Raw genomic sequence first — 13,083 nt, forward strand, 5'->3', positions numbered from 1 at the left:
TTACTAGTTATTATAATTGTTTATTATTAAGAGATGTCTAATCAGATTTATTTTTATAATTTTTTTATTTACACTTCAATAAAAAAAAATATTTTAATTATTATAATTAAATATTAATTTATTGGTAACGGTTTGAAGATAAACATGGTATTCATATTTTATTTTTTCTTAAAACTTATGGATTTATGCAATATTCAAATCTAAATATTAAAAATCAGTATCTCACACTAACATGTTTAAATGATATTTTCTTAAAAAATTTACATATAAGATTCTTAATTTAAAAGTTTGTTAAGAAAATTCTTATATTTTAGTGTTGTAAATAAAAAAATTGAAATTACAAGCAATGACTTTTAAATAGAGAAAATTAAAGAAAACCAGAGCAAGTGAGTAATTTAACAAAATTGAATTAAAGAAGAATATGAAAGAAAACAGAAATTTAAATTTATGTTTCTTCAAGTCTGTTTTTATAAGTTTAATAAATATATATCATAAGTATAATATGCGTTATATTATTAATAAGTTAAAATGATTTATAGATAACTATAAAAGAGATCCACCTATCTACTTTGTAGTACCCAATTTTTTATTTAAGCGGTACAATGTATATTAAAAAAGGGAGGTTCGAAAACACCCTTCTTTTTGCGCTGTAACGTGCTGGTGGCACCTTAAAACATTCAAACTCCAAAGCACTATCAAATAAAACAACGACACAGAAGAAAAGCTTTAGAGAGAGAGAGAGAGAGAGAGGGTAAAGGGGTATTAGATCCTCAACCAGATCAAATTGAAATCCCTTTCATGGGGTTATTTTGGTGAACGAAAATAACAACCCCTTTGCAGTAAAAGGGGATTCTTTGGTCTAGATTTGTTTGCATTGCGGAACCGGATACTCCATTATTGTTGTTATCACATCTATCTGTATCATCTTCTTATTTTCACTCTCATTGTGTTTGATTTGTGTTGTTTTTGTTGGTCCAACACAAGCATGGAGGGTGAGAAGAAGTACATGACCTCTGAGGAGCTGAAGGGTCACAACAAGGAGGGAGATTTGTGGATCTCCATTCAAGGTAAGGTGTACAATGTGTCTGATTGGGTTAAGGAGCACCCTGGTGGTGATGTTCCTATTTTGAACCTTGCTGGCCAGGATGTCACGGATGCATTCATAGCTTACCACCCTGGTACAGCCTGGTCACACCTTGACAGATTTTTCACTGGCTACTACCTCAGTGATTTCAATGTCTCTGAGGTGTCCAGGGACTACAGAAAGCTTGCATCTGAGTTTTCCAAAATGGGTCTCTTTGACACCAAAGGGCATATCACATCCTACACCCTTGCAGCCGTTGCTTTTATGTTCCTCGTTGTTCTATATGGTGTGTTGAGGTGCACTAGTGTGTGGGCTCATTTGGGCTCAGGCATGCTTCTGGGGCTTCTCTGGATGCAAAGTGCTTATGTTGGCCATGATTCTGGCCATTATGTGGTTATGACAACCAATGGTTACAACAAGTTTGCACAGCTCCTCTCCGGGAACTGCCTCACCGGGATAAGCATTGCTTGGTGGAAGTGGACTCACAATGCCCATCACATTGCCTGCAACAGCCTTGACCATGACCCTGATCTGCAGCACATGCCGGTTTTCGCCGTGTCCTCGCGCTTCTTCAATTCTTTAACTTCTCATTTCTATGGGAGAAAGTTGGAGTTTGATTTCTTTGCCAGGTTCTTGATCTGTTACCAGCACTTTACTTTTTACCCGGTCATGTGCGTTGCCAGGGTCAACTTGTATTTGCAGACGATTCTGCTCTTGTTTTCAAAACGTAAAGTGCAGGACAGGGCCTTGAACCTAATGGGGATCCTTGTGTTCTGGACTTGGTTCCCTCTTTTGGTGTCTTGCTTACCAAATTGGCCTGAGAGGGTTATGTTTGTTCTAAGTAGCTTTACTGTTTGTTCCATTCAGCACATTCAGTTCTGCTTGAACCACTTTGCTGCAAATGTATATGTTGGGCCACCCAATGGGAATGACTGGTTTGAGAAGCAGACAAGTGGGACATTGGACATATCTTGCTCCTCTTGGATGGATTGGTTCTTTGGTGGCCTGCAGTTTCAGCTTGAGCATCATTTATTTCCAAGGCTACCAAGGTGTCAATTGAGGAAGATTTCACCTTTGGTTATTGACCTTTGCAAGAAGCATAATTTGCCTTACAGGAGCTTGTCATTTTGGGAGGCCAATCAGTGGACAATTAGGACCCTCAGGACTGCTGCCCTGCAGGCCAGGGATTTGAGCAACCCTGCCCCAAAGAATTTGTTGTGGAATGCTGTTAATACCCATGGTTGAGGCACGAGAAGTTTTTAGAGTTTAGGATTTTGTCAAGGTGCTTTTTGATTTGTTTTTCCTCTTGTAAAAGAAAAAAAAAATCTTGTGATTTTGCTAGCCCCCACTTTTCCAGATTGGGCTTTGAATTTAACTTTTTGTTAGATGTGTGTAGAAATGGATGGTGATCCAGATTTTACCACAGTTCATGTGCTTTTCATCAATACAAAATTCATATCCCATATGGATTTTTGTCTTTTACTGGTTTTTTCTTACCTTGGCATAGTTTCTTAGTCTCTGAAAGTTATTATACCATGGTTGATCGTAATAGAAGATAGAAAGATTTCATAGATTGTGTATGTGTATGTACTTTTGTGTATGTGTTTACTTTTGTATTCATCGGTTGTTGGTCAGAATATTTCTTCTTTTATTCTGGTTTTGTTGGTGAGAGAGGACAGAATTATGGCAATATACGGCATATTGATATTCAAGTCATTTTCATATTCAGGCCATTTTCCTGTGCCTGAAAAATAGAAAGTGAGCTCTGTTAGTATGCCAATATAATGGCTTCAACCCTTGTATTCTAAGTGAAGTCTTGTATATCGATCGGAAGTTTGTTGGAAATGAAGCCATCAGAATGAATTTGACTTTTGCTAAAAGAACGATTCATGCTGGAGAATGGGGCATCAAGGTTTAAAAGTGTTGATTCTCAGCAACAGCTAAATTCCATTGGAAGCAATGTTTGATATTGGAAAGTAATGGTAAGCTTGAATGGATCAAGTAATGTATGAGTCACTAAGAATGATTTTGAATTTGTATAAGCTAGTATGTATTAATCTTGCATAGAGAATAAGCAATTGAAATGGTGATTTCATTTAGCCAGAATGGACTAATGAATGTGTATGATGCCATCAGAATGTTTTTGTCTGGCTTCTCCAAGAAGAATGCTTCATGGTGAGAAAATTATGGAAGTGGAAACATATCCTCTGCAGTTTAGAATTTAATTTTAAGTTTGATCGAGTAGTTGGAAATTCTTCAACCTGTGCTTTTTAAAGTAGTTTTAACTTCACAAAACATAATTCAGAGGTTGATATTCTGAAGTTGTAAAGGATTGTAGTTGGAAATTAATTTTGTGGTCTCAGCAAGAGAAGTTGATATGTATTTCATTTTTGATAATGATTGATGTAATGATTGTAGCTATTGTTGTGATGATTGATGTATTTCATTTTTCCTTGATATTATTTACAAGATTTAACCCTTTTTTGTGCTAGTTATTAGTTAACAAAGTATAGATTTGGGTAAAGGAAGATATATGTTTGTTATTGATATCCAAGCATTGCGTTCAGACAAAAGCTGGGATTTTTCTTTCTTAACAGAATCAAGCTGACTTAAATGCATCTTTCTTTTCCTTAGTGGCTGTGCTAAGCTCTTTCTTCAAATTCTCAATCTCGACAGTCAGCTTGCTAATGTCCGGCATCTTCCTTAGCACGTTGTCTAGTTGGCGGCCCATCACCATAGCTTGAGATTGAAATTCATTCAGCGCCTACAACAACATTTCTGGACGGGTTGTCGAGACTATGCTAGTTTCTTCTGATGTTAAAGTTGCATCTATGCCCTCATTAATTTTCAGCTTTGCATCAAAGAACACCGCCAATGTATCACCCAAATCAGAGGTCTTAGTACCCAGGTGTTTCGGCGATGGAGGCCGAGGTGTTCCAGGCCTTGTAGTTTTTTCTTTGCGCTAATACTTCTTCTTTTCAACATAGGGAGGCCTAAGATCTTCCCTTTCAGCTGATACCTTCTCGACAGCTCTTGGTTCACTCGTACCTTCAACAACAATAACAAATTTTTTATTCTCTTCTTCCTCTAATCTCTTCTTCCTCAGTTGCAAGAACACTTCCTTTTGGGAGGGGACAACGACAGTCATGATGTCTGCAAAGAAGAAATGGCATTAACAAGCATTAACAATGTATCTCATTAAGACATACATACCAAAGAGATCATATCGGGGATGGGAGGAAAGAAACACCCTGACAATTTTCCTTCAAGGGAGTTTCTTGGGCAGTTGATCCAAGTACGAAAGTACATGGAGATCCTCAATAGTCATGCATGACATAGGCCAATCATGGTACCGAATAGATTATTGGGTAGAATAGAAGGGAAACTTGGACTTGTTATTTTCAAAATAAAAATACTTAGATCTAACCGACTTGATCACTACTTGAAAGAAACCACTTTTAAACTTCTTGAATGACCGAGTATATGAATCTAATATAACGAACGCTTTGCCCTACTAGTGACGACCAAGTTATAAGGTCTCCCGGGCATATGCTATAATAATGCAAGAATATTTGAGGAGTATGTTTTAAGTCGGCACAATAATCTAAAGGCTTGTAAGGATATAATTGAGTAGGAGTAATGTTAAACATTCTAAACACCCTCATGGTGAACCCGTCAAAAGGGAAACACACATGCAACTTTGTTATCAGGACCGAATACATATAAAAGAATTCATGAGGATTTTCCTCTCTACCATAGCAAACATTTATTCTTAGGGTGATTTCTCTTTACCATCTTCAAAGAGGTCTTATTGCTAACATAGAAGAAACGCCAACTGGGTGAGGAGAGGTGCAAAGCGATCGAGGCTAAAGTGAAGTATTAGGAGCGAGAGTTCAAGTACACTACTTCACTTTCCAACATGATCCTAATAAAGAAGTCAAGTGGTTAGTAACGGATGTGCACTACTTCATTGATCTCAATAAAACATATCACAAAAAATTTAAATTGTAATTAAGTCAATTATAATCAAAAGTTCATAAAAAAAACTATAAATATGAATAAAAGAAATTACACATTTATTATAACATAACTACTATAAATATGGGGGTAACTTTAACATCAAAAACACTTTTAAAATATACACTCGATTGTTGATGAACATATTACTTTAAAACAAAAAAACAAAGACAACATTACAACTATAAATTTGTTTTAAATACATGATTGACCCTACACTTGAAATATATACTAATTAAAAATATATAAAATATAATTTCGAAAAATATATTCATCATATATATTTCACGTCATTCAGTTTCATAATATATATATATATATATATATATATATATATATTATTTTACATTTTTTTTATAATGTGACGTGTTGCGTATATTTAGTTTACTGCCAGGACAAGAAGAAAAATAAACTAAAATATTTTTATTTTTATTTTTATTTTATGTAGTAGATGCTCCTGTCATCATTGTTTTTGTTCAATTCACAAAATGCACAACCTATTAAGTACACAAGTGTCGCTTCACTTTCTAATTTGCAAAGTATTTAGGTGAAAGTCAGAAACTTGAACTCTTCTCATTACACCCTTTCAAAATGGATAGTATTTGTGAGGTAAATCTGGAGGACAAAATCCTGTCTCCTTTGAAACAGACAACATCATTCATGGTATTTAGCAAAACTTGGAACCAAGGATATCATATCAAGGTTTTTGCATCATGCATTAAAAAATGTTAAGTATGATTATCCACTTTATGAAATGCTGAAATGCTAGATATTAGTATGAACAGATCGGAGTTACAAGCACATCAGTCGTTAAGCCTCTGAATTGAGAATGCGATTTTGTATATCGGAGAATGTCTTCACATCAATACCCCATAACCTGCTTTGACAAACAATTTGAAATCATTAAGACAGAAAAGCCAATTTAAAATTGAACAAAAATAAAGAATATCATGAGACTTTTATAGAATTTTTTCCACATAATATTTATAAGAAAAATTTTCCCTGTACACATTAATTCCCCAAGTAGACATCTTCATTATAAGATGATTACAATTTTACAAAGACTTGAAGGCTAGAGAGAAGTATTATTCAAAACTCCACCAAACACACTAGATTAGACTCCACTTTTTTCTATTTTGTATTACTTTTTCATTTTTTATATTTTCTATATGAAAGACTAAACCATTTTAGGTTGATTCTCTTGAAGTTCACACTGAATTATGAAACTTTGTGCTAATCAGGTTTACTTGTCTAATTCTACAGTAGAGTTTGTTTATATCGTATTATGAATTCTGTAATTGGAATTATTTTTTGAAGTTGTTAATAATTCTATCATAGTAAAAATTTAGATCCATATTTTATTAATGCAGAAATACTATACCAAAAAATTTATTTTTTATCACATTTTTAATTAAAAAAATACTAAATCTTTTTAAACTAAATTCTCTGATGTATTTATTGCTTTCACTCATCCAAATAAAATAAATTTTACTTCTTTACCCAACTATTTTTATCAATCTAAATGATACATATTTTTATTGGTCTACTCTCCCAAAAGAATATACTATGATATATTACTAATAATACGGTTACCAAACCAAAACTAAAAACTAATTAATCATAAAATCATACCACGTATATAACAAAAGTTTATAGTATCCATCTTTATTTTTCTCAACATTCGCATAGTAATTTATCATTATATACATACATAGCAACAAAATTAATAAATTAACCTTTATTTCTATTTTTTTACATTCTTTTCTTTGTTTTTCATTTTTCTTCTCCTCTCCCGTATATATATATGTATATATATGTACATACATATGTATATATAAAAGACCACAACTTTCTAGCAATTCAACCCCCGAAAACTGAATTTCAATGAGGCTTTCGCCAACGGTCCAGCCAAACGGAGGTGGGAATTCGGCTGTCCGGGAGCAAATCTCTACCTTCTAAAGCAAAGAGGTCTATTAGGGGAATTAATGTGCATAGGGGTCCAGTTGGGGAAAATTCTCTTAAAAAAATATTATTTGTAGAAAAATTCGACTTTTTTTATCAATACAAACAAGGGATGTTTACTTCAGACAAAAAGTTCTTACCAGCAATCGATCCCCACGTTATTGGCCCCCATTTTATCTGCTTTTTTATCATCTCCAATGTGTAAGGCTTTGCAAGCCTCTACATTTACTTGATCTAAGAAACGGAAAACATTGGCAGCCAGAGTCAATCAACTTAGCATTATTGCAGCAACAATGGGTACCATGAATAGTGTCATTTTCTACCCTCTAATTCCACAAGAAAAACATAGTTTGCTGCAGTCTCATAAATGATACTTTCAAATGTTCTGTTTACAGCTAAATGGGGTGAAAAGGATTCAAGTCATATGCATAAATAAACTGTTAATTAACTAATGTATAATCCATTAAGATTAAAGGATGGAAAAATGAACCCAAAAAAAGCCTGAATAAAATAAGGTATTTTCACTAATAACTCAAGGAAAATATCTACCATATTCCACATGAAAGTCAAAAGCATATTACAGAGATGAAAGATACTATGCCTAGTAAACATGTAACTGTTTTTTTATTTATGCTAATCATAGTGAGGAATGCTGGAGAGAAGGATGCAAGATCGAATTTATTAAAGTAAAACTAAAAATCATTTATACCTAGAGCAGCTTGGAATATTCTCGAATCTGGTTTTTCATATCCGACCTCTGATGATATAATGACAGCATCAAATCTGAGGTGAAAACCAGAAAATGATACATTTAAAGCTATGTATGCATCAGAGTTTGTGAAATTTCTTCAAACTAAGGTTCAACAAGCAATCTTAATCACCTCCTGGAAAAAAAAAATGCTCAAAATTGCTAATAGCTTAGTAACAGCACATTGAAAGAATGGCCGATACTCACAGATTTAAGACATTAAGATCCTTCAATAGCTTCCTTAAGCGGTTGTCAAAATTGGATACAACAGCCATCTTAACTGCGTACTGCTAGTCACGTTAGTAAGGACCAACTTCAAAGTAAGTAGGATTCGATAACGTTAAATTTTTAACAATGTTACTTCTTCCTGGTAACAAGAAATAATTGTTACCTCCAGCATCCTTCAGAAGAGTAATTGCTTCATGAGCTCCATCGGGAAGATGCCACGCATCCCCTCTTGCATAGTACTAACAAAAACAAAACAAGACTCGAAGTTCAGACACAAATGTGACTGATATTATTACTTTGAACAACAAATCAAGTAACTTTTGAAACACTCTCCTGCCAATCTACTTTTACTGGCTAAGAAATAATATCTAGAAACAACACGAAGAAAGATCAGAAACTACAACTTCAAAACCTATAGATCATAATATGGTCATATTTCAAATGATTAGGTGAAAAATAAAGGATTAAATTGTTCCAAAAAACCTATAATTTCTTTTTTCAAAAAGATTAAATTGTTTCACAGATAGAATCGTCATAAACTAGAAATGAGGTAATGACAAGTAAAACAGTCTGCTGCTAAGAAAGGCTACCTCATAAACTTCCTCAAAATAGTCCCCATCTCCACAACCTGTGGCTTCAGAAACTATAAGTTTCCAAAATGGCTTCCCGTCTCCCTGCAGTGAAGTAAAGAGTGTAGATCACTGTCATTGCATTTGCAAATCAGATGGTCTTTAGTTTGCATGTCATGTTGAAAGAAATTAAACATGTTGCTGATAAATAGGTAAATAAATGGAAAACCAAACTGACATCAATATCCTGTAATGGCTACAACCTAATGTTGGCTTTCAAAGTGACATCCCAGTCAAGCAAGTATGTCAAATCCTCTAAATTTACAACATTTTTCTCTCTCTTTCCCTTATAGACAACAGCAGGCTTCCCTGTACAGTTCATTTTACTAAGCACATTTTCAAAACACCCATCTTTCTAGAGTAACAGTGCAGTATCTTGAGAAAGACTGAAAGAGAGTTATCGGAAACAAGGAGGCAGAACAGAAAAACATCAAAACTTACCAGGCAATCACAAAAAACATTAAAAGAAAAATGATCAAAGGTAGGGCACAAACCTGGTACCGTAGCTTTTCAGGCCACGGAGCAGCAAATGCTCTCTTAAATCCTTGCTTTATCATAGCTGGATCCATAATAACACCTGAGGACAGTCATCACAAGCGTGAATATTCAGACAAATAAACATCTTAGACATAGATGGCAAATATTGATAGTATTAACTACCTTACAGTAAGAGTGACATATGAGAAAGATAAATGTTTTTAACACGTCTTTCAAGCACGTTCTTTATTAATTATCGGCTGAAATTGATTGGAAATCACAATCTCATTTCTCATTTAATAAATTCAACTCATGAATTTATAGTTTCCAATAAATGTTCACCAACGATGATGCCCAGTATATTAAAAAGGGGTGTGTTACTGATACTTCTCTAAGGAGAAAACATCTATTTTGGATCCTCCAAAAACATTAGTGTTTTCAAGTAGAAATTAGAACGAAAGAGTAAGAAGCACACCATATTTGGATCCAATAGCGGCATAAGTGTCCTCAACTGGCTTTGCCAATTGCAAAAGGGTGCCCCCAGCGTCCAACAGCAATGCATCATATGCCTTCTTCCCACCAGTACCTATGGTGTCGCCAACAATACACGGTTAAATTCAGCATCACCAAATAACAATAATATCAGCAAAACTACATCAAATGTTAGATAACTTTTGGAGGTAGAACAAACAGCCTATTTCGAAATTATCAAGGAAAAGATGAATGAGTGAAAAAATGAGGTTACTTTACTTACCTTTGTTGATGGGCATTGAAGAAATTGGCAGAGAAGAATCGCGGGTTTTGGCTCTGAAAGCTCTGAAAAGGGCGTTGGTGTTGGAGCATCTCATCATAGCACTGCTGTTCATCATCTCATTTCTCTTCTCTTCCCTCTCTCTCGTATCGTAGTTATCATTTGTAAATGCCAAAAACCTACCGAACCGAATCCCAGAATAGTCGAACCGGATCCGCAAACCGAATCGTTCTCCGGTTCAAATTTGGTTAGCCACTAAACAAACCGAACTGTTTCTTGGTTTGAAAAATGCTGGATCAAATTATCCTTGTAGGTTACTTTTGATTTTTAATATTCAAAATAAACATTCAAATCCATATAAAATAACATGTTAATGTCTCTCATTAACCATAATAATTTTGCATACAAACTAAAATATAAAAGCTTTAAATATGTTTTGGGTTTCCATTTTCTTATAAAAATTTCAAATTAGCTTTCTAATTATTTTTCTCATTAGGTTCTTATATTTGAAAATGTAGTGCAATAAGTCCTAATTGTTAAAAAGGTCAAAATCATTAATGAAAGAGTGATGAAGCATGCATATATGGTAGTTTTTAATTATTTGATGTTGTAAAATATTGTTGATGTGAATTTTTATTTTTTTTAAATGTTAGGGTGAATATTTGATTAAATAAGATGGTTTTCGTGGGTTCAAACCGCGAGAGTAGGGATTGATGATTTTAGGGAGATTGAAGGTAAAAAGATTGTGTTGTCATTAGAAGCATGTTTGTTGGGATCGAAGATAGTCAGCATTGAAGGTGGGTTTAGTTCATCATTTCAATCTGGGTGTTTTATGTTGTGGGTTATTGTTTCCTTTTTTCTCTTTTACAAAACCAAATTTTTGATATTAGTGTTTCATGTGTTTAAATGTTGCTGATTGGGTAATTATTTTTTAAATTTGTCATAAGATAAGGGTTTATTGTACCACTGTCTTTACTTGTGTAGATTATGGTCACTCGTTTGGAAGTCCTGTTTGAGTGTCTTGTTTTAAGCTATTGGTGGTATGGTTTGTAATGTATTTTATTTTGTTGACATGTAAATATTTTACAAGTATATATATATATATATATATATATATATATATATATATATATATATATATATATATATATATATATATATATATATATATATATATATATATATATATATATATATATATATATATATATATATATATATATATATATATATATATATATATATATATATATATATGGTGAAAAATAAGACTGATTTATTATTCTCAATCATAAAAAATACATTTTGATACTTTCTATTTGTAATAATCTAATTCTCTTAAAAGAAAAAATAGGAAAAATAGGAAAATAAAATAAAATAAAAGATTATATATTTATTTTCTCTAATTATGAAGATTCTAAAGATATTATCTCAAATTACAACACTCCCTCTCAAGCTGGATCATACAAGATTGTATGAACCAAGCTTGGAATAGTCAAACTCAATTGTAGAGAACGTCAATAAGCCAAATTGGACAGTAATGGACAAAAGCGAACTAGCACAATGAAACTTCAACTTGGACAGCAATGGACGAGGGCGAACTAGCACCATGAAACTTCAACTTGGACAGCAATGGACGAGAGAGATTTCCATCAAAAATGGATGATGACTTGCAGCAACAAACAACAACAAACTACAAGAACAGATGAAGGGCCTCCAGTTGCGAACAACAACAAATTGCAGGGACTAGATTGCAATCAATAGTGGCGAACGACAACAAAACTTCAAGAACATTATTTCCATGAGTAACATATGGGAGGCCTTCAAAGGCTAATAGCCACAAACCTGTAGGGACTTAACTACCCTAAACAACAACAAACCTTTAGGGACTTAACTGCCCTAAACAACAATAGATTTGCAGGGATTACACTACCCTACAACGACACTAAAAGGCTAACAGCCACAAACTTGTAGGGACTTTAACCACCCTGAACAACAACACACCTTAAGGGACTTAACTGCCCTAACAACAACGAACCTTTAGGGACTTAACTGCCCTGAACAGTAACAAACCTGCAGGAACTGAACTGTCTGCAGTGGCTAACAGCAACAAACTTATAGGGACTTAACCATCCTACAACGGCTGAAACAACAACAAACCTTCAGGGACTAACTACCCTATGACGGCTAAAACTTTTCTTCCCCTCACGACTGAACGTCATATGCACGTCAAATGACAGAACGTTAAGGTGGAAGAATTGGTGAGAACCGATCCGTACTTGGGGACAAATATGAAACCTCTAACATCGAACGAGCCAAATCAGCGGGCGGTCTCATAGAACAACTCTCAGTGAGCTGTTACGACAAGGCATTAGAACAACTCTCAGTGAGTTGTTACAACAAGGCATTGGCAGAAACCAAAAACATCAAAGATTGGGACTTAGATTGGCATCAAAAGGTCAAAGACAAGGTGGAGGTCCAAAGTTCTCTACTGGACTACTCCTAAATGCTTAGCTTTGTATCACACAAGAAGGACATACTAAACTTGAGCCCAATAAGAAATGTGATGCAGTGGCGTCGAGAGAATGGTGGAGACAGGTCAGTGGCTCACAAGTTAAATCAACGGAGCAGCCAATGAGAATGCCAAAAAAGATTGGGCATCACTTAAAATGCCCATTCTGAGATAAATTCTGGAAGTATTGCATATAACTAGGTCAGATTAAAATCTTGACATATAGCTTATAGCTAGGTCAGATTTTAACTGGAAGTATAGCTTATAGCTAGGCCAAATTATGGAAGCACAACACAACTTTGTGTAGCTGTTATAAGAAAAAACAAATGTATTTGGTAATATTGGAGAAAGGCCAGAATTCTAAGGCAGAACTTGACTAGGGCAATTGGAGCCCATTAAAAACATATGTTAAAGAAGAGACTTTTAGGGAACCGTCGACGACCATGGCGGCCGGCTGCCGGCAGACAACAAAGACAGTAGAAGTAGATCAGACAAACTCTGGTACCATGTGAAAAATAAGACTGATTTATTATTTTCAATCATAAAAAATACATTCTGATACTCTCTATTTGTAATAATCTAATTCTCCTAAAAAGGGAAATAGATAAACTAGGAAAGTAAAATAAAATAAAAGATTATATATCTATTTTCTCTAATTAGGAAGATTCTAAAGAT

General features: G+C 34.1%; 2 protein-coding genes across 5 annotated transcripts; one reads left to right on the plus strand and one right to left on the minus strand.

The window, feature by feature from the left end:
* The first annotated feature begins 570 nt into the window (after window positions 1-570).
* LOC108335779 (delta(8)-fatty-acid desaturase 1) lies at window positions 571-2,566 on the plus strand. Its single transcript, XM_017571925.2, has one exon. It carries the CDS (start codon window positions 986-988, stop codon window positions 2,327-2,329), a length of 1,344 nt encoding a protein of 447 aa, XP_017427414.1. The 5' UTR covers window positions 571-985; the 3' UTR covers window positions 2,330-2,566.
* Window positions 2,567-3,598: 1,032 nt separating this feature from the next.
* On the minus strand, window positions 3,599-10,054 carry LOC108335780 (uncharacterized). 4 transcript variants are annotated; one of them, XR_008245544.1, is made up of 11 exons: window positions 9,900-10,054; window positions 9,621-9,731; window positions 9,163-9,245; window positions 8,630-8,713; window positions 8,203-8,278; window positions 8,019-8,091; window positions 7,773-7,846; window positions 7,204-7,297; window positions 5,898-5,978; window positions 4,877-5,009; window positions 3,599-4,237 (listed from the first exon to the last, which is right to left on the minus strand). XR_008245544.1 is itself a non-coding variant. In XM_017571929.2 (9 exons), the coding sequence occupies exons 1-9, from the start codon at window positions 10,012-10,014 to the stop codon at window positions 5,912-5,914; spliced, it is 777 nt and encodes a 258-aa protein (XP_017427418.1). In that variant the 5' UTR covers window positions 10,015-10,054; the 3' UTR covers window positions 5,650-5,911. The 4 variants fall into 4 exon arrangements, 2 of the variants coding, with proteins under 2 accessions (XP_017427418.1, XP_017427416.1); XR_001832786.2 differs by having other exon boundaries at window positions 5,898-5,981; XM_017571929.2 differs by lacking the exons at window positions 3,599-4,237; window positions 4,877-5,009 and having other exon boundaries at window positions 5,650-5,978.
* Between the last annotated feature and the right edge of the window lie 3,029 nt (window positions 10,055-13,083).

This window comes from Vigna angularis, chromosome 10, assembly GCF_016808095.1.
Source record: "Vigna angularis cultivar LongXiaoDou No.4 chromosome 10, ASM1680809v1, whole genome shotgun sequence".
Lineage (NCBI taxonomy): Eukaryota > Viridiplantae > Streptophyta > Magnoliopsida > Fabales > Fabaceae > Vigna > Vigna angularis.

Excerpts from the sequence above, each read along its gene's own strand:
- LOC108335779 (XM_017571925.2), top strand. The coding sequence starts at position 986 with ATGGAGGGTGAGAAGAAGTACATGACCTCTGAGGAGCTGAAGGGTCAC.
- LOC108335780 (XM_017571927.2), bottom strand. The coding sequence starts at position 10,014 with ATGATGAACAGCAGTGCTATGATGAGATGCTCCAACACCAACGCCCTT. Across the intron at positions 8,714-9,162 it reads CTGAAAAGCTACGGTACCAG|GGAGACGGGAAGCCATTTTG; the intron begins GTTTGTGCCCTA and ends ACTTCACTGCAG. Across the intron at positions 7,298-7,772 it reads AATATTCCAAGCTGCTCTAG|ATCAAGTAAATGTAGAGGCT; the intron begins GTATAAATGATT and ends TCCGTTTCTTAG.